Source organism: Puntigrus tetrazona, chromosome 6 (genome assembly GCF_018831695.1).
Source record: "Puntigrus tetrazona isolate hp1 chromosome 6, ASM1883169v1, whole genome shotgun sequence".
In the NCBI taxonomy this organism is placed as follows: Eukaryota; Metazoa; Chordata; class Actinopteri; order Cypriniformes; family Cyprinidae; genus Puntigrus; species Puntigrus tetrazona.
In genome coordinates this window covers 14,780,879-14,802,210 of record NC_056704.1, presented here as the reverse complement: position 1 = coordinate 14,802,210, position 21,332 = coordinate 14,780,879, and the positions used below count along the sequence as shown (strand labels likewise).

General features: G+C 36.7%; 2 protein-coding genes across 6 annotated transcripts; one reads left to right on the top strand and one right to left on the bottom strand.

Annotated features, from left to right (window-relative positions):
- The first annotated feature begins 356 nt into the window (after positions 1-356).
- alg6 (ALG6 alpha-1,3-glucosyltransferase) lies at positions 357-12,535 on the top strand. Of its 2 annotated transcripts, none has more exons than XM_043242738.1 (14): positions 357-555; positions 781-865; positions 1,025-1,114; positions 1,192-1,280; positions 1,876-1,958; positions 2,060-2,124; positions 2,274-2,459; positions 3,715-3,850; positions 6,625-6,710; positions 8,696-8,780; positions 8,871-8,941; positions 9,727-9,795; positions 11,276-11,471; positions 12,009-12,535. In XM_043242738.1, exons 1-14 carry the CDS (start codon positions 474-476, stop codon positions 12,204-12,206), a joined length of 1,521 nt encoding a protein of 506 aa, XP_043098673.1. In that variant the 5' UTR covers positions 357-473; the 3' UTR covers positions 12,207-12,535. The 2 variants fall into 2 exon arrangements, with proteins under 2 accessions (XP_043098673.1, XP_043098674.1); XM_043242739.1 differs by having other exon boundaries at positions 388-526.
- LOC122347452 (integrin subunit beta 3 binding protein) lies at positions 12,019-21,285 on the bottom strand. 4 transcript variants are annotated; one of them, XM_043242741.1, is made up of 10 exons: positions 21,174-21,285; positions 20,534-20,570; positions 20,238-20,319; positions 19,855-19,927; positions 18,474-18,552; positions 18,135-18,222; positions 17,910-17,966; positions 14,934-14,982; positions 13,630-13,685; positions 12,019-12,152 (listed from the first exon to the last, which is right to left on the bottom strand). In XM_043242741.1, the coding sequence occupies exons 1-9, from the start codon at positions 21,176-21,178 to the stop codon at positions 13,679-13,681; spliced, it is 477 nt and encodes a 158-aa protein (XP_043098676.1). In that variant the 5' UTR covers positions 21,179-21,285; the 3' UTR covers positions 12,019-12,152; positions 13,630-13,678. The 4 variants fall into 4 exon arrangements, with proteins under 4 accessions (XP_043098676.1, XP_043098677.1, XP_043098675.1 ...); XM_043242742.1 differs by lacking the exon at positions 12,019-12,152 and adding an exon at positions 12,898-13,042; XM_043242740.1 differs by lacking the exon at positions 12,019-12,152 and having other exon boundaries at positions 12,898-13,685.
- Between the last annotated feature and the right edge of the window lie 47 nt (positions 21,286-21,332).

Sequence of the window (21,332 nt, the reverse complement as noted above, 5' to 3'; positions counted from 1 at the left end):
GCCATGGGATTTGCTTCATAGCCTATTTGCCCTTATTTTGACCAGCATTGATTTAGGCATTTTTGGGGGTTATAATTGAACATAAACACACCAGTTTCCGCCCCTATTTAAGTTAGGAAAAAGGTTGATTCAGTGTCTTTACTTGCTGATGTTCCATGGATAATACATTATTTGACCATGGCTTATTTATTCAGGACCACCATCTTTACTGCACTTCAATACGCCATTTAAGTCAAGCTTATTACTATCAACGTTTTCGCGTTTTGATCGGACCACGGATCAAATTCACAAATCAGACCTCGACCGTTCAATCGCTTCAAGCCACGTGCTCGTGTGTGACGTCATCACCAAGCGCCACTCCGCCGACGTGTTGTTTCAGGAAGTGGATCTCAGCCGACTCGGCTCTCTAGAAAAGCGCGAGCGATGCTGCAGGCTTATGCTTTTTAAATCAAACGTCTCGAAGGCTGCCAGACATGGAGAACTGGAGCCTCGTCTCACTGTGCGTTCTGCTCGCTTTAACGTCGAGGTGGGCGGTGTCTTTTCATTCCTACTCAGGTCGGTTTTCAGTGAATCACCGGTTTGATTGGCATCAGTATGTTGACACGTCAAGCGTTCAACTCATTCGTCTGTAAATAAGCAAGATCATCTAAAACGGCGCTCAAGGGGGGGGGGGGTAAACATTATTCGTGCAAGAATGCTATACGTGATGACTATTGCACCTCATGCATTCACGTTTTGATGAATAAATCATTCTGTTTTGCATGTCGTTTAATGAAATAGGTGCAGGTAAACCGCCAATGTTCGGTGATTATGAAGCACAGAGACACTGGCAAGAAGTGACTTACAATCTACCTGTTCATGAATGGTTAGTCTCTCATTCTTCTTTCATGTCCAAGTAAACCAGCATCGGTGAAGCTCTCTCTCCTTATATATTGCAAAAATTAAATGTAACAATATTTCGTTTATAACGCCCAAGCCTTATATGAATGTGGCTTAACAGATTTCTTTCTTTCTTTTAAACTAGGTACTTTAATACTACAAATAATGATCTGAGCTACTGGGGTCTTGATTATCCACCTCTGACGGCATATCACAGTCTGGTCTGTGCGTATGTGTAAGTGTACCAGGTACAACATCCGTATTTTTAAATATAATTTTAATATGATGATGATTTAGAATCTCTTTTCATAGAGCAAAGCTGCTCAATCCTGAATGGGTGGACTTGCATACGTCCAGAGGCTATGAAAGCCACTCACATAAGCTGTTCATGAGGGCCACGGGTAAGTACTGATCAATACTTATAAATCCAAGTATATAAACTTTTGTTTCCATTACTTTAAAGTTACTTCTAATGAAGCTTCTGTTATGATGGTTATGACAAATGCAACAGGCTGGCCACAAACCTTTTTAAACATGATACTGATTCATGCAGAAATAAAGATTATTATAGTTTTCTGATTAAAATATATGCTTGTTCTGTGTATATAATTATGCTTGTATTTGATGCACCATCTTATATATATATATATATATATATATATATATATATATATATATATATATATATATATATATATATATATAGATAGATAGATAGATAGATAGATAGATGGATAATTTTTCATTGAGTATTTTTCAGGAAAATTACTCATGAAAATTTAGCTGTAAATATTAAAATGGATAATATTAAAGCGTTTCTTCCAATCGCTGCATTGAAGTGCTCTGAACAAGCAATAATGTAATGTTTTTAACAGTTTACAGTCATCAAAGCCAATATGGTTACATCTAGTTATTGTTAAACGATGTAAAAGAAAAATAATTCATGAAGAAAAATATTTATATGTTCATGCATATTAACCTACCTTCTCCAAACAGTTCTTTTTACAGATGTTTTGATCTACATTCCAGCAGTTTTGCTTTACTGTTTCTACTTTTGCGATGGGTCCTCTAAACAAAAGGTTAGTAAAACACTATCTTTGAATTGGCATATTGTTAATTTGTATTTGTAGTCATTAACGTGTTTTGATCCGGTCAAAAATGTACATTTCTTCTGTCGTAGGTTGCCACAGCTTTCTGCATCCTTCTGTATCCAGGACTTATATTGGTTGACTACGGTCATTTTCAGTATCCTTTAACCTTTACCTTAATTGCTATGGTATTCATTTATGGTTATTGTATTTATTCAGTTAAAGGGGGCAAACACACACGGTTTCACCCCAAAAAAAACATTTCACAAAAAACAGCATGCGCATAGACTTTAACAGCAATTTCAGATATAACAGTGTGAGCCTTGGTTTGACTCTATGGGGGATTTTGGCACTTGGTTTGGGCTGGGATGTGTTTGGTTCTTTGGCCTTCACTTTGGCTCTCAATTACAAGCAGATGGAACTGTATCACTCACTGCCTTTTTTCTGTTACCTCCTGGGCAAGTGCATCAAGCAGGGCCTGACTGGGAGAGGGTGAGTCTTTTAGGATGTTGCACAAACATCGCACCTTATGAACCGATTGCAGTAATATGAGTAATTTAAGGAGACCTCAAGGGTACCAATCCTAGAGGAGTAAAAGTAGGCATGCAAGTTACTGAGAACAATTATTAGCTTTTGACAATATTCACATATGTTAAATGGTGTCAGATTTATCAGTAGACGCATATACAACGATCCCACGTCACATCATTGATGGGGGGAAAAAGCTTATTGACTTTATGTATTGTATTTTTTTTAACAGTTAAATGCAGCTTTAACATAAGAAACTACTCTCATGTATAAACAAAATCTTACATTGTACGTTTTTTTTTTTTTTTTTTACTGTAGTGAATGTATATTATAAATTAAATCAGAATTGCACTCAAATTAAAAGTAAAATCTTTGTTAGGTTTTCATGGAAAAAGAAAATTGCATACAAATAATTAGTACATTTGATGACAATGTTATCAACTTTTAGTCAGCTGCATTGATTTATGCTTGAAAATAACAAATCCTTAATTAGACATTTCACTAATCGCTTCACTAATTTATTATTCAGTTGGACTTTGTATGAATTTCTACACCGGTCCTGCAGCCGGTCTCAGTGCAGGCGCTCTGCTCTTCGCTGTCTTGCATTTGTTGATTTAGTAACAATGTACCAAGGGCATTTGGAGGCAGATGCATTTGTGGATTAGTTTGCCTGGGAAGAGTCATGTCCAGATGACTCTCTGGCCATGCCTGACCCTCCCTGCTATGCATGTGCGTGCAACTGTATATCTACAGCTGAGAGGTGTTAGCTGCTCCAGTATACAGTATACTGAAAACCTGGGAGAGCATGTTGTCTCTACTCAAGTAGCCAAGTGACCTGATTTATGACCCATTAATTATGGAAAATATTTTTGGGAATGTATAACACACCTCAAGTATTATTTTAAACTTATGAATATAATTTTAATACAAATATGTAAAAAAATATCTGTATTTGTAATTAGTTTGATTGTTGTATTGGTCAGCAAATCATAAAAAAATAGTTAGATCTGTTTATTAAATTCTTAGGAGAACAGACGATTTTATTTCTGGGTGATGCAAAATTATGTAAAGACATAGTTCAGCCAAAAATGAAAATTCTGTAACTAATTATCCTCCCTCATGTTGCTCCGAATCTTCAGAACACAAATGAATATGCTTTTTATTTGTACAATAAGATTTATACAATTGAAATTATATTGCTACATTTTTGTGTGCCCAGATTTATTCATTTGGTCAAGATATCGGTGACTGTACTGGTGACCTTTGCCCTCTGCTGGATGCCCTTTTTGTCCGACCCCAAACAACCTCTACAAGTTCTTCATCGCCTTTTTCCTGTTGATCGGGGTTTGTTTGAGGTAATTCATATAATGTATGTGCAGCATCACAAAATATCAATGGCAGATTTCTTCAAGTTAATCTAAATAGGTTCCTTTTAGTGCTTGAATAATTTAAAAATACTTATTTACTATTTGCTATCATTCAGAACAGTATTTGCACAGTAAGGCTGCCTCTGAGATTTACTACGTAAAACTGAGGTCAAATGTATGTAAATAAGTCACATTTATTGCTTAAAGGGTGAGTTTTAAACACATCATTACAACGTGATGCTTGCGATGCTTATTCAGCTCCGTACCTGCCTGTTATAAAATTTCCAATGCAGGGTCAGCTTGGAAATGCCCTTGAAATCCTTATCCACATGCATTACATTTTTCTCTGTATGCATGCATGAATGCATAAATACACTGTTGCCAGAGCCTTATGTAGATGCATACAGTAAACTGTAAACAGCATTCGGTTTTGGATCTGTGACGTTAATGCAAATGGCAGACCGACTTAATACACATCAAGCCGGTCAGATCCTCCTGTAGTCATAGATTGCCGTAATGAAACCCCTTGGGTCCAGTGCAGGATTTATCCTGTAGATCTGATTAGTTAAACAAGGGTCTCACGTTGAGTTTATTAAAAAACTAGAGCTGTGTCCCGTTCGTGCTCTAAAGCCTTTTGTAAGTCAATACTGAAATACACGGCGTACAAGCGCTGCGGCTCGCTTTTGAAATGCACCCAAAAACCCTGTTGTCAAAATGGCTGTGTTGTGAGAAGTAATTGAAAATTCTGCAGGGCTCAGGGCCCGGAATATATCATGCATTTGCCTGACATGAGGCTAACATAATACACAAGGTGTGAGTAATTCTAACCTAAAGCCTTGAGCATTTGTGACAGACTGAGCGCTAAGCGAGACTTGGCTGTTGCTATCATATACGTCTGAGCATGGTAAAGCTAGGTGATATTTAGCTGATAGCTAAATCTGTGGTGGGGTGGGGGGGGTTTGTCTGTAGAAAATTGAACAAATCAAATTAGGCTTTTTTCATTCATTGGTCAATATTGAAATTTTAGGCTAACTGTTTTTCCATAACATTTCTCCTTTCAGACTATTGAAAAGAAAACATCCTAAATCCATATTTAAGTGCGATTATATCATTGCACTTCATTCATTTACATCTGTAGATATAATTTAAAATACATATCTTAAAAAAGGGTGGGAAAATGTTGAACCTGGATTTCTGTTGTGGAAATTTATACAAATTATTGTGTTTTAAAAATGAAATAAAGCCTCGTTTGCAAATTGTAATACAATATTTCAGAAACCGTCAACTAAAATATTTTTTTTTTTTTTTTTTTTTTTTTGGACCACACACAGTGAAGGTCAGTGATTTGTCAGTGGACCTCATTGACTTTCACTGTACATACAAAAAAACCAAAACACGCAGCCATTTTGAAAGTGTGTCTCATTGGTGGGTCTGGTCTTCACACAGCTGTGAAAGACAGCAGCTGTGTTTTCGAGGATTGAGCATTGTGAAGAAATTCTCAGGAGCAGGACTGAAACTTTCATAACATTTACTAATTCTGTTGTTGCACAACTGTTAAAGGCCACCGGTCTTTGAGGAATCACATGTCGGTACCCCAGTAGAAAGGTCAACGGAACGGATCGGTTTCCTAAAGGGTGCAATTTGGTCTTCTGTATGTGGTAAAACCGCAGTCTTTGCAACCTCTGTGACGTTATTAATGTCCTTGGTATGCATTAGGACAGTCATTTAACCCCGTGTCTATAAGTTTACAAATAAGTGCATAGCTTTTTTTGACATCACGGTTACTTGACGGGAAAATTAATGGGAGTGTAATACTTCACCCTTGCCCTTTGTACCAATGCCCCTCAAGAATGCCCACAGGAATTTTTATTGCGCTTTCAGTTGGGAAATGATTCCGCTGAGTAATGTCACTTATGTGCTTTCTCTTCAAAAGCTACGTACCATTTAAAGATACTCACCTTATATGTCAAAGCTAATTTTGTAAGCATTATCATAAATTTGTGTTTTTTTTTTTGAGCTGCAACAAGAAAAAATCCTTCACTTTAACCTTCGTTTGCCGATTCATTTCATATGCTATTTTAAAGAAGAATTCAGGACTGTAGTCCTGTTGCCATTTACTAAAACAAAAAACAATTTTAAAAGGTTTTGGGTGACTGAAATAAGGTACTCGTATTAAAACTAAAGTGAAAACTGAGTAGTAAGATTATAAAACATTAATGACAAAATATTATTAAATATTTGTAGCAATTATAATATAAAGCTAAGGCCTAATATTGGGGTATATAAACTTGGGATATTAAAAACATTAAAAATATATATTTTTATTATATTAAAAAAACTTTTTACATGATTAATCTATAGCATTATATTTTCATATTTGTTATAATACAGCAACAGGAAGTTAATAAAACATTACCTTTAATATTAGATTTTCAGTGGTTTATTACAATTACCAGAAGTGCATTCTATATGTTGTATTATATTCCCTATATTTGAACTCCTAATTTTGCATGTGTATGTCATCTAAAGGCATTCGCCTCCATTTAAATGAACTTGCTTTACTTTTACTCTAATGCTAGTTATTATTGATGGATGAATGGATGGGCTGGTTATTAAAGCATAAAGTTAAATGTGAAGTTGAATTTACATTAGATTAAACAACTGTTCATAAAGAACTTGAAAACTAAACTAGCGGTCAGCGTATCATTCGTTCTCATTGTGTCATTAGTTTAGTGACTTTGACAGCATGTGTTTGTTGACAGGATAAAGTGGCTAACACATGGTGCAGCTTGAATGTGCTGATAAAGATCAAGACCCTGCTGTCCAGAGAGACTCAGCTGTTCCTCAGGTAATCCTTCACCATCCATTTACCCGCCACCCTTTCTCCTCTTCCTTTGTCTCTTCATGCATCTCCACTGCAAAATCTTTCTCGGTATATTCCCTCTTACCATGTTTGTGGAACACATCTAATTATAACAGGAGGACACGGTGGGATTATGGGTAGTTAATGATTGCGCAGAGCTTTTGAGATACTGATATGTGGACGCTAATCTGCAGGTGCAAGGGCTTGGTCAAGATTATTTCTTTGACTATTCACTTTGTTTAGTCTTATTTTTGCAGGTCAGTAATTAATTATCTCATTGGTCTGTTTTCCTCATTAGAAAAGTGTTGCACGTCAATAAATGAATACGATTTAAAAAAATTTTTATATGTAACAGATGACTGCTGCATCGATCAGCGCTGCGTTTAAAAAAAATAAAAAAAATATATATATATATATATATAAAACACATGTAAAAATGAGCTAAGGTTCTGTGTAAAATTGTCTGTATTACAAATTAATTTCAAACCCAAACATGTAAAAATGTGTGATGCTAAATATCTCAAAGGCAACGGCAATCAATTGCAATTCTCTCTGATCTCATCTTTGATAATACACACTAAAAGACTTTCCTTTACTGATTTGCCTCAACTCCTGTTATTTGTCGATTTGAAAATCATAAAGGTTTTTTTGGAGTAAAAATGCAGTGATCAGAAAACAGCAATTAAAGAAATAACTTAAAAACAATAATATTACGAAATATTTCATTTAAAATGAATAATTTACTCACCCCGGAGCCTCACCCAACTTACGTCGTACGTCAAGTCAGAAGTCAGTCTCAGGCAGTCGGTCAGTTTTTTACATTAGAATTTTTAAGCTAGAAATATTTTTATTACAAAATCCCATTTGTCTGCTTCATGCTACATGTGATAACCCACCGGAGGCATAAACGTTAGTTTTACGTCATAGTACTTGCGGATTTATCCGATTTATAGAGCTTCAAATTAATGGCCGCTATCCGCCTGCATTACCAAGTTTGGAAGAGACAGGATCATTTTTAAAAAGCTCTGTGTTCGTCTGAAAGTAGAAAGTCATATACACCTAGGATGGCTTCGGGGTCATATAACACGAGCTAATTTTCACTTTTGGGTGAACTATTCCTTTAAGAAAGCATCTCATTATAACAATGTTTGGTATGTTTGAGCTCTGCAATTTGGTGGTCTAGTCATGTCACGTATATAACACCACTATACAATAAATTGCTTTAAAGCAAGCAGCTTTACAGTAATAAACAAAAAAAACAACTATGTAAGTGTCGCTAGGTTATAATTACAGCTTTACTTTCTACTAAAAAGCAGCTTTTCTGTTCATTCATGTCTTTATTCACGTCTGACCTTGAAGGACTGAACGGAAGACCTTGATCAAAAAAAGCATGGCCCCAGAGCTGACTTACCTACTATGTAATTGCTACAGACCACCAAGGTGTTTACCAGCCAGAGCAAGAGTTTCTGGAAAGTTCACTTTGGCGAGCTGTTCTGAACTCCTGAGACTCAAACAAACTTGATTTTGTTTAAAATGACGCTACACCAGTGAGGTCTTCGATGTCATTTGAAGTGTATCATGGCCTACATGCTTTCCCTGGACAGTTTATTGCACCTCTTACATTTCCATCTGACGTGATGGACCAGATTCTTGTCCCACTAAGGTCATTCATCTCTAATAGGGTCAATTTCCTCCAACAGAATGATGATAGAGGGCTTCAAGTAATTCTGTGAGTGCTCAGCAGGCCATCCCTGAATCTCATGCATTTCCTGCGTGCTGGGATCTATCTTGTTGACTGTGAGGATGTATAAAAAGATCAGGCAGCCGCGTCCTCTAGTTCCATGGGATAGATTACAAGCTTTGGCGACAGGGCCTCTTGATCGTATTTCTCTGCTTGGTTTGTGTGTTTAGTAAATCATTTTATTAATGTATGGATGTGTTCAATGAAATCTTTTTCTTTTTGCTTTCAGTTTTGCTCTTACTCTGTTGTTTGTCCTGCCTTCATCTTTGAAATTGTTGTCCAAACCCACTCTGTGGCAGTTTAAGCTTGCCTTGGTAAGTGGTGTCATGATTGTGTGTTTGTCTATGACAGTTCAACAACTTGTATTTTTGACCACTGACTCCCCTGATCTGCTTTTTCTGTAGGTGAACACCTCCCTGGCTTTTTTCCTCTTCTCCTTCCAAGTCCACGAGAAGTCTATCCTTCTAGTAGCCTTGTAAGCAGTGGAATATAATCCGTATTACTTGATCTTGTTCTAACTGCTATTTCTACTTTTGCTTAACCCACTGTCATTCGATGTAGAAAAAATAGGAAACATGCTTGAAAATAATTATTTGGTGATTACAAGATTTACTGATGATATGATATTTTCACTGTTATTTATGCTCTTTAAATTTAATGTTGGGTTGACATGATGATAAACTGTAGTTATAATTGTAAAAATAATAATGTATATTAATTACCCAACACATATAAAAAAAGCTAATATTGACTCATCTCTGTATATTAAAGTTCACCTTCAATTAAGTTAGTAACGGTTTAGTGCTATATTTCCCATCTGCACCATGGTTGCCAGATATCCACCAAACCCCCCCCACCCAATTGCTATTTAAAACTAGCCCAATCTTGTTCAAATATCACATTATTTGGGGTCACGTCAACCCATGGAAAAGTATAAAAGTAGCCCAATTCCCACCTGGCAACTGTTTTGCTTGTTTGTTCTTGCAAGTCATATATCTAACATATTATGATATACAACATATGCAAATAACCAGCTGCAATCAGCAGATTTTAAATGTTGCGTTCTGAATGTGTTAGCCATGTTACTGCATTAAGGGTGTTAAAAATTAGCTGACAGAAGAAGTGTAGTGATTGGATCACTGAAGAGATACTGATACCTAGTCCTTGCCCTCTCAACTACATAATTATAGCATTGGTATCATGTAAACATATCTGCAATGTAGTAAATATAGTCTTAAAAGTCAAATATATGTTTTACAGGCCAGTTTGCCTTGTAATCAACGAAATACCTCTGATGGCCATTTGGTTTCTACTGACATCAACTTTCAGGTAAGATCTCAAGCAGTGAGTGTTATTAATTGCAAATTACAGTGCAATAAATGAACCCTAATGGTTAAGATGGAAACCAAATCAGCAGATGACTATATAGTGGGAAGAAGAGTAGTAGCCAATAGGGGAGTCCCAGCTGTCCACACTAATTGTTGTGTGCTTGGTTTAGTGTAAGGATCTCACTGGATTACATGACATAGCCCACATACCATTAAACTAAGACCCCTTTGTGTAAACACAACCCACCATTCTCTAAAATCGCACTGCCTGCTTCCACAAAACTGTTTTAATGCTGCATATTTATGTTTTTTAGCTGAAGACATGATGTTCTTTGTTATGGAAGATAATTGAATTATATTCTATGATAGAGTAATTGTTGCACTATTAGGGAAATATCCACAAGCACATACAGAGACAACACATTGGCAGTTTTCTATGCCCCAAACGCACACCATTCATTAGCGCACTTTATACTCATTATGGTGAAATGTTCAAAATTCACAGCTAGTATTGTTTTTTTTCCGCGTCATGACCTGTTCTGCTAACACAAAGATTGTTTTATTTTGTCAACACTATCTCAATAGCTGTATTATTCTTGAAATGGCTGGTGTGCAAATTATTGTTTTTCAGTCAAATGCCTATGGAAACAGCTCAGCTAGTTAGCTAAAGGTTTACTTCCATGTCTAATATACTTATGGGAGGTTAAATACATTGGCTATATGTTAATCTCATCAATGCGAGTTACAGAAAATGTGGCATCACTTATGAGGTTCATTAGTTAACATGATCTAAGTAAGAACTTTACTTCTACAGCAATTATTGATCTTTTAAAGCATTTACTAATGCATTATTAAAATAACGAGTTAACATTAATGTATTGTGAGCCAACAATAAATGACTATTTTTGTGTAATATTGTTATTATTTGAGCCTCAGGAGATTTCTCTTTCACCAAACATTTTTGTTAAATGTTCAGAATATATGTTTAATAAGTTACATTTTGCCTTTTCCATCAACTATAACATTGTTTTCATTAAAAGTTATAAGCCATTTCAGTCAGAATAAAACTTACTGAAAAAACAGAATATGACATCATTGATTGCATCTAAGAGTTTTTATTTTTTATTTTATTATTATCATTTTTTTATACACAGAGGGTCCCCTCATGGAGGTCGCCATTTTAATATAACAGGGCCACCAGAAAACTTTCTTGATCGCCCTGCTATTATTAGACACTTTCATTTGCTAACTAACGCATAATGTATTTCTACTAAGCACAAACATCTGTGTGATTCTACATCCACGCCAATAGCAAATTTTTAAATTGGCAAGACCAGTCGAATGCTAGTAACTTTATCTACGCTAGTAACGCACTATTCTGTTGCGAGGTAAATGAATCTACATTGGTCTGAATACAATTACACGGGGATAAATAACCACTTATTGTATAAATCATTGTTTTGCTTTTTTGTTTTCCACAGCATGCTCCCTCTTCTGCTGAAGGACGGTTTGCTGTTGCCTTACGCGGTGACCTCATTGGCGTTCCTCTTTCTGAGTTTGTATCTGCTCTCCGCTTTAGAGAGAAGTACAGAAGAAGAGCTCAGACTGGGTCTCTATCGCAAACTCGCTCGGCGTTGGCTGCCTAAACTCAACCTCAGCCGGATCATTAAGTGGAAAGTAAGTTAACACTGACGTCACGGCCTGTTACTCCACACCACTGATGTTAATGACATCGATGCTTATGAAGAAGTCAGTTAAGCGCTCTGGCCCACCTGAACGGCTCATAACTTTCACATTAGCTTGACCCCATGCTCTTCTTAGCGCTTTTGCAAGACTGAATGTTTCAACAGCTCCTTGCGTGAATGTTCAAGACCAGGAGGTGTGCTATTTGTGTAGCTTGAGTCATTAACACAGGTTTGCCTAGATATATTTATTTACACAAGAGACATAAATAAGGGGGCCCTACGATGAAGGTAGTGTTTCATTGAGGGGTCGTGTTGCTCACACCAGCACATCCACTGATCCTTCACTCCATCTGTCATAAATAGACATGTTAATGTTTATACCTCGACTCACCTTCCTGAAACAGGGTGGAAAATAAACATCAAGTTACAAGGATCTGTGTCATGCTGAGAACTTGACTAGAACTAATGAACCTTTGTCATGGTACTTCTTCCCTCTCGTAATAAGTGTTGTCACTTTTGTCTTTTACAGTTCTGGCTTTCCCTGGTGGCCATGGCAGCGTTGAGCTTTACGAGCGTGTGGTTGAAGCCTCCGGCCAAGTTGCCCGATCTGTTTCCGGTGCTGGTCTCCATCCTTTCCTTTCTACACTTTCTGGGCTTCATCATATATTTCAACCTGGTCCAGTTGATGGAGCCACAGAGGAAAAAGAGTCAGAAGAAAACTAATTGAAATGTGTCTTCAAAGACGTTGGTTGTCAAAAAGAAAGAGCTACAGCCAGGATGACGGTGTAAGGAAAGGACAATCCTTTAGGGCAGAATAGAACAGGATGGGAATAGTTTGTGAAAATTCAATTTCCTCTTAATGAGGTTTAGGGATCTTGCTTGAGTTGAGAAGAGTGAATTCAATGAAGGAGATACAGTTTTGCCAGACTTTCTCTCACTTGTTTGCCTTGGAGACAAATTCGGTTAGTGGGATATTATTGTGTAAATGACCAAACCAGTAAGGCCATTATTTTTACATTTTTGATACACCATTAAATGGTTTTGCACAAAATTAAAGTGTCTCCAGTGTTTTCAAATGACCTAACAATGAAGAAAAGTGGGGTGGCATGGTTTGGGAGAAAAACTGAATTGATTTTTTTTTTTTTGTGATTTTTAAAAAACTATTTTTACGGGTGAAAAAAAGCTGAGATTTGCTATAGAATTTTGACCCAAAAATATTAATAATAATTGTTAGAAATGTTAAAATGAATTGATAAAATAAATCTTATTTCATAAAAAAACCACTTATTTTACAGTACATCTGTAAAAATATAACACTAATATTTAATAAACAAAGTACTTCTACTTAAATCACAGCTTTTGCTTTTTTTCATTATTCATGCAGCCCTGGAAAAAAAGGTCACATCAAGTAAACAAAATTGACTACTGAACTAATAATTTTATTTTTCTTTCCAGTAGTAAATCTGGAAAAATATTCATTAATACAAAGGAATAATCTTGGCGGTGACTGAAGACACGAGGCTAGTACTAAAGCTACGCATTAAAACGCTTCAACTTCACGAGCTGTAAAACAAAAATGATGGAAGGAGACATATCAGAACATAATGCTGTAAAGCTGAAATACCAAGGGGAAAAAGTACAAGCAATCTTTTTCCCCCCTCTATGTGCGAGTTAATGACGGCCATTAAAAAAAATCCATTACAACTATAAATGTTATCAGGTCACAAAGGGGCTAGTGTGTTACAGCCTGAGCAAGGTCCGGAGCCACACACACACACACACACACACACACACACACACACACACACACACACACACACACACTGAGGAGAGAATGAACAGGTTTTGGTTTGACTGCCTTACTCGATATACGAGTCACAATACAGGAGTGCGTGATACAATTTTAATGGATGGTGCTAATATTAACCATGTCTTGATATCGAGTCATGCCGTGCTTAATTACACATCTTGAAACTCTCGAGAAGCCTAACGGTCCATGGTGAACAGACCAAATTCTGAAATGCTGCTCTTGTTCTTCTCAACTGCAGCAATGCAAAGCGTGTGACAAGTGTGTGTTTTGTTAGGTCAGCTTAAGCTTTTGTCCTTGAGACAGCCTCTAGAAGTGATAAAGAGAGAGTTACGTGATCCACCTTGAGGGGCACCAGCTGCTGCCCATGTCGAACATCGAGAAATGATCCCTCAGCGGCTGCCAAAATAAAGAGACAGATCCACCGTGAATACTCTTCTGTATATCTGTGCATGTGTAGTTTTCCAACATCTGTTGTTGCATTCTCAAATGTATATCTGTGCGTGTATGCATAGATTTCTCCCCGTATCAGCCCTAATGGGACTGTATGCCAGCAGTAAGAACACTATTTTCGCAGCGACGCAGCACACCGTGTATTGTAGAATCAACATTTTGTCAGATTCCTGGAGAAAGGTGGGTGGGTGGGGGGCTTTCAGAGAATGGATTCAATATAAATGTGTCTGAGATAGGATGGCAAGGTGTCGGCAGCGCTGTCTCATTTTGACTACGGCGGAAAGACTGACAGCCTCTTCAGACATCTCGCCGCTTTCAGACTGACAGGATGTTCGGGCGTACATCAAACACGCTGACAGAGAACTGCAGCTCTGCCAAAACCAGAACCGTTCCATTTGCGACTGTGCACAGAATTTTATGCAAAACAAAAAAGCGTAATGGCTTAGAAGTCTATTTATACAATAAGCTGTGTCTATTAAATTCATATTTAAGACTGCAATTAAGTGGACTAATAGGATTGCATTACAGTGCAAATGTTTAGGGGTCAGTGAAAACCTTTAGAATACATCCACCAAAAAGTAAAAACTAATATTGTGAAACATTTTTACATTTTAAAATGTAAAGTTGTTTTAATGTAATTTATCACATTATCCTGCAAAAATCACTATATTATGTTGATTTCATGTTCAAGAAACCTATTATTATTATTATGAAAGATTAAAAGGTTTTCAGAATTCTGATGAATACAAATGTTCCAAATAACATTTATTTTATACAGAAATATTCTGTGATATTGTAAATGTCTTCACTGTCACATATGTATGCAATTTATCCTTGCTGTATAAAAGGATATATGCATGCGATTATCCTATTTAGCAATGAAGTTGCTGTTAAATTAATCATGATTCAACTAGAAATATCTGTATTTGTATGTATTAAGAAGATAATTTGATAGATAAAATCTCTGCCACAACGGTTGCACGTGTGTTGATATGTGGCTGGTAATGTGTTCTAGCATGTAACTAAAGGATTCTGGGTTGTTGCTAGGCTGTTGCTAGGGTGTGCGAGGTCAAAACAGCCCACCCTGCTGTACAGCTACTAATTACTGCAAAATTACATGAACCTCAGTGATGTGACAAGCTTTTAAAGTTATACAATGAGCACAACACAAACCCAGGTAGGGGGAAAACGTACCTTAAGATTGCCTTCAGATATTCATAAGAGCTGCCAGTCTGTTTCATCCCTGCGAAAGCAACACAGATAGATCATCAGACACTTTATCTAGCTTAAGAGACTAGATCATTTTGTGAATGCATGAATGGGACACGTGCACATATCAGGTAAACCCGTCCATCAGTCATAGATTTTGGGGACTGCTGCAGCTGCCAGAGCTGCTAGATGATCTAAATGCAAATGATCTGAAAGGCACTGACTAAATGCACTCCTGCGGGAAGCGTGCGGACAAAACAGAGAGCAAAACACATGCTGAGAGTTGCTAAACTCTACCCTCCCCACCCAAACCCCTCTAATATACAGCAGCCCTTTAATTGTGCTGGTGTTTTCCATCAAAAAGACTAAAATGTTCCCCAAACAGACCCCATTTATCCTTCAGCAGCCCAGGATTGATGTGATATTAGCAGGGTCTGTGACCCCGTCCCGGCCAAGAACCAAAAACCTATTTGTTTTATTACATTTTAAGGAATTTTTAATACAGTCTATTAAGGCTGTCTTACAAATCTCCCACGGCTCTACCCCATCTGCGGCCTGATCAATTTTTATACTGCTGATCCGTCCCCTTCCTTCTCATTTTGTCATCGCAAAATTCATATTATATAGGATTTTCTTATGGAAAACTTGCCATAAAAATACGTTACTACATCTGCTGATGCGCCCGGGAGTCCGTCGCGCGAAGACGGAGAAGGCTTTGGTGAAGATAAAATTTGTTTCAGCGGTAAGCAGAACTGTTTAAATGTTATTTATTTTCATGCTCCAAAGAAAATATATTGTGAAGTGCAACATTGATTTAGAACATAACAATGTCTCCGTATGGGCGTAGAAGAGGTGGAGGCAGGGGCCGATTTATGAATCCTTTGCTCAGCTCCTTTAATTGAATTTTCCAAATCTCTCGCCACACAGAAATAATCAATACCCTCGGTCCAGGCGACAAACTTGCCTCAGAATTATTGCACTCTCTCTTTTCCCATTTTGCGCTCATCAGCAACATGTAGCGTGAAGCTCAGGACTTGGTAATGCCTGAACGAGCCAGAAAATTTACAGCCGGTCTGATTGTTTTAGAAGGGACGGCCTCTCTTGAATGCTTGGGAAGAACTTTTGTCAGTTTCGCCATAAACATCTTGCTTGCCAGTTGCCCTTTCGCCCAAGGTTATGTTTTGGGAAGCCATTAGATGAAGGGGCTTCCGTTAGGGACATGGATTCAGCGGTTTGCCTGTCAAAGTTAAAATATCCTTGTGGATTTTCTCAGCTGTCTTGGCGGTATCACGCTGCCTGGTGCTCAGCTTGCTTTTACACAAGTAGTGTCATATCCTCGCCATAATATGTCATCCCCACCAGCTCCTGTATGGCTCAAGTGACACTGTGTGTTTGAGAACTCTAATAGCAATGATGTGTCTCTATGAAATCCAGGGTATTAGGGATCCGTGCCAGGACCTAATGGTGTCCCAAGAGAGCTCTGAATACAACATATTTGACTACTTACATATCATTTGTCTTTAAATAAAGCCTCATTTATTTAAAGCTTAGTAATGCCGCTGAAAAAACAGTTCTGAAAAATGTTCGATAACCTTACGAACACAAATTAGGGAACCTGAGGTAATTTCAAGCTTTGACTTCGAACCCTACTAAAATGTAATGAGAAAAACCTCACTGGAACGAAACGCATTATTTGTACAGGACATACTCTGATGCTCAGTTTGATAACTGAAGTTCGCTTACTGAAACGATCCGTATTTAGCTGCGTTTCCGTGAAAATGTTTGTTTTCATTGACAGTCACAACCTTTTCCTGGAGAAAAGCAGTTTGATTTCGTCACACCAATCTACTTCACAGAAAAAGTAAGAGGCATTTTACAAAACTGCAATGTTGATACATTATGTTGATGTATAATAATAGAACAATATAATATAATCCATTTTAAAATGAAATTTATCCTGATGGTAAAACTGAATTTTCAATAGCCATTACTCCAGTCTTTAGTGTCACATGATTCTTTATAAATCATTTTAATATGCTGATTCACTGATTATCATCATTATAATTATTATCGCTTTTTGTAAAAAATGTAAAAAGACAGCATTTATTTGAAAGCTAAAATAATGTCTTCAAAGGGTTGATTCTCTTTCTAGGGACGTAAATGTGAAAATACTCTTGTGCTGTTGTTGTTGTTCTCTGCATTGATAAATTTCATGCTCCGCCATGTGATCAAGACTGTGACATTCCTTTGGTGTCGAGCTACAAGCAACATATACGCAGAGGTCTTCGAGTGTGACTAATTAAAACAATTTCAGGCGACCTTATCTTAAAAACATGCTGAACTTCATCACAATCCAACCATTGAGTTGCAACAAATCACCATTGTGCGATTGAATCACAAGTGCAGCTTTGCTGGGGGCTGAATGTGTGCTTGAAATAATCTAATTAATTCTGTCCCATGAAGAGGAGTTCTGGCTTGTTTGTGTTAGGAAAATGAAATATTTTTCTTAGAAAAAGAGAACCTTTTATTTGTCTAAAGATTGAGACGAATGTCTATGAACACGCTGCGTTGACAAACCAAATCTTGTAAATGGCTATGCAGGGGTAACCATGTGACCAAGATCCAGAACTTGTGCCAGTGCTTGAAATCAATCATGACTCACATATAAGTGGAACACAAAATGTTTTCTTTCTCTTGCTCTTTTAAGGAAAGCAGTGAGGTCAAAATCACCAAACTGTAATTGGAATCAATTCTACGTGGCACATAATTTATCCTTCTGTCAGTCTAACAAAGACTGTGTTGTGATATGCAAACACTCAAGATTTGAAACATAACTAATTGCGCGTGAATTACTAAGATTGAATATCCATTTAAGACGAGTGTTATCGTTCATGCTTTTAAATGGCAAATAAACTTTTCGATTCAGTTCTGAACATTCATCTGATTCCCAAATTGGCTCACCTTGGAAATGGCCCTCGTCTGTGTCTGCTCTGTGAGCGCAAGATGCAATTTTATCACCTGGAAAGCGAAGAATTTTTTCTGTTTTATGTTTGACACACAGCAGGAATTGATAGCCGATGCTCTCAATAACAAATAAATAGTTTAAAAGCCGTCTATAAAACGACCTTGAAAAAGTGAATGCTTTTTCATCCATGCATTATGCATCTGAAAAGAGAAAGGACTCACAGAGATTCTCATGTCTTTTGAGTTCAGTTTGTAGATCAGCAGGACTCATCAGCAGGAGACTCCTCAGCTCACTACTGCCCTCTACTGGCTACAAACAAACAGTCGCACAATCTCGCAGTACGTTACATGAAATTTCTGTTGCAACCTTAATAAGATGCAGTTGTAGTTGGCTTACACATCAAAATAAGCTTGGTATGTACCACATATTCAGAATTTAAGCAACAAATATAATCATGTAGATTTAGCATATTAGTCAACAACTAAGACCTCTCAATGAATACATAATCTACAAAACAATACACTGTGGTTTTCTTACTACAGTATATTAGAGCCACATACCACTAAGGTTTCCAGCTGTTGCCTGTATTTCATGAGGTCCTTGAATGATTTTTTCACCTTAGACCTGAGAAACTGAATTCTGAGGAGGAAAAAGTATTAAGAAACAAATGAAAGACCACATATGAAACACTTTTATATGTTTTTCATTTGTTAACATTAGTTAATGCATTAACTAACAATGACAAATACTTAAGAAACCATTAGTTAAATGTAAAATTACATTATTAAAACCAAAAATATATCTGTATATTTAAGGGATCTGGGCTAACATACATTTTCTATGAACATTAATAAATAACTTTTTTTAATAAATGGTTATGCTGGTTATGCTTTTTGTTGGTTAATTGACATAAACCGGCATAAACTAATGGAACCTTATTGTAAAATGTTCCCAATTATTAATATAATATTTATTAATTACATATTTTTTATCCCTAAACTGTAAATCAGGCAAGAGCTGTGACAAAATATTTTAAACATGTTAGATTCTTGCAGGAAAGTGGCTAGATAAGGACACTGAATTCCCGAATTCGTGTTCAATACCCTTACTAAGTCTGTGAGAAGACAAGCTGACTAAGAATAAGATATTCATTTATTTTTAATACATGTTTAAAAATATTGGAAGACATATTAAAAGGTTGGCAAAATCTTATACAAGGACTGTCGTCCAATCACACTCAAGATCTCTTCTACATTTTGCACGAGAAGTTCTCTCGGGTTTGACTCCCCAAATGAATACTTTCTTAAATGAATCATAAGCCCGCTCTCTTTATTGATGTTTTTATATATATTTAACTAGCTTCCTCTTAAATGACTGCACTATAAAATTCAAAACTAATGCTTGTCTTGATGGATCACACGGAGCTCTGTGTTAGTATGCGTTGGAAAGGAAATAGGTCTTTTCTTAAACTCTCCTTATCCAACTATTTTTAGTGCTATGTAAATCAACGAGGCTTTTGGCTGGTGATGAAACTCCCTCCATGTCCTGTCATTAAATTCTGATCAGTCATAATGGCTATCAGCCAAGTGGGACAAAGGAAATATCCAGTAATGAGGAGAAATTTCTGTCTGTTCCACAGCTCCAGTTATACCAATGTTAGTAGCTTCGTAAAAATAGACCTTGGTGGCACTCTGGCTTATGTAAAATATTGAGTAAAACGTTTAATACAGTCAACAATTAATTTAAAAATTAAACCGTGCATGAGCCAACAGCTAAGCAATAACATAATTTACAAAATAAGTATTTTTTATTATTTTTTATTATTATTATTATTATTATTTATATATTTTTTAAACTTTTTTTACATGAATAATGTCAAATATCATTACTAAAATTACAGAAATCCTCAACATGCTTAAAAGGATATTTCTACATCCTTACCTCTCGGCGTCTGTCATGGGTTCTTTTGTTTGAGGGGGATTCGCTTTCTCCCCACCTGCTCTGGAACTACCTGCTGATGAAGCACTAAATGTCAGCAATTTATCAAATCAGCGTGAGCAAAGATATTATTAATGGCTGCAAAGACAGCTAATCTAAATGCGATATCGCTGGATTACAAGAGACCCCTACTATAGAGGATTCGGGCAACAACGTGACATGAGCGGGGGATTGTTTATGGTGATTACCGAAAGCAAAAAGAACGCAGGGGTCTCTATCTGTTCACAATGACCAAAAAAAAAAAAGAAAAAGAAAACTCCTGGGGGGCTAAATATAAGTTTTACAGCTCTAAGAAAACACAGTAGCTGATCTGTGGGTTTTAGTACCTGCAGGTTTTGTCGTGGGAGTCATCTGGGTTCCAGTCATAGGGGAACAGTCCCTGTTTGGTGCTCGCCTCTTCGCTGGGCTCTAAAATAGATTCATTTGAAACACTGGTGTCTTTATGTTATTATTTTACTGTTAATAAATAATTCTTTAACTTATGGTTACTGACACGGTTCTAACGTCACTTTAAAATGGGCTGAAATAACAAAAGCGTAACACAGAAAACGTATTCAAAAATTCTGATCTGAAATCAGTGGCATTGATGCCTGGCCACGTTTTCATGATTTAATGAACTCACATTTTCTTTGTCTTGTAACTGAAGGGCTCTCTTCACACTGTATGGAAAAGTAGAGATTATTAGAGGAGTCAAAAGGTTAACATCATTATCAGCGGTCATTTTTGTAATTGGCGCTTTAACGGTTTTGGGTTTGCTAATTTATGTGGATGATATCCATACCAGCATATGTGAATCTACAAGACCTTTATTGCGTTATTACATTGCGCATTAGATGTGATTTAATACCAATTACGCTTGTACACATTCATGTTCAATAGCTTTGTAAGAGCATAGCAGTTGCTAGATTCTTGTACTGTCTATATCACGTGTATCTGTGTCATGATACTAGTACTGTAAAAACTTAAAATTCATTGACATTAAAGTATTACATATTAACTATTATTCGTCTAACGTTGAGGACCATGGGCAGGTAAAATGTTAGCTATGGTATTAAAAGAAATAAGTGGTACTATGGTACCTATTACTAAGTACTGCGTAACTTATTTTGGGAACGTTAATGTCGAACAGCATAAGTACTTTAGAAACATTTTCGTAAGGATAACATGAACACATATATCGCTGCACTTATACTATCTAATCGCAATGTAACAGCGTTACTAATTCTGAGGAAAAAGTGAGCCATGTGAACCGATAAACTTACGGCATTTTCAAATATTTATATTTTTCTTGCGTTGGCGTTGACAGGCGTTTTTTGTAGCTTGGCGCGGTGCTGCAGTAATTTAGTCCCCCGGAAACACTTATCTGGGACTCTGCATACTTGTTTAAAGTATTTGACAGCGTTTGACTCTGTTTTACCAGA

What these genes read in the sequence shown, in the direction of transcription:
- alg6 (XM_043242738.1), top strand. Translation starts at nt 474, where the DNA reads ATGGAGAACTGGAGCCTCGTCTCACTGTGCGTTCTGCTCGCTTTAACG. An exon ending in GTCTTTTCATTCCTACTCAG is followed by an intron (nt 556 to 780) that starts GTCGGTTTTCAG and finishes TTAATGAAATAG; the next exon opens with GTGCAGGTAAACCGCCAATG. An exon ending in GCTGTTCATGAGGGCCACGG is followed by an intron (nt 1,281 to 1,875) that starts GTAAGTACTGAT and finishes TTCTCCAAACAG; the next exon opens with TTCTTTTTACAGATGTTTTG.
- LOC122347452 (XM_043242741.1), bottom strand. An exon ending in AACAGCTGGAAACCTTAGTG is followed by an intron (nt 18,223 to 18,473) that starts GTATGTGGCTCT and finishes GTTTGTTTGTAG; the next exon opens with CCAGTAGAGGGCAGTAGTGA. An exon ending in AGACGAGGGCCATTTCCAAG is followed by an intron (nt 14,983 to 17,909) that starts GTGAGCCAATTT and finishes TTGCTTTCGCAG; the next exon opens with GGATGAAACAGACTGGCAGC.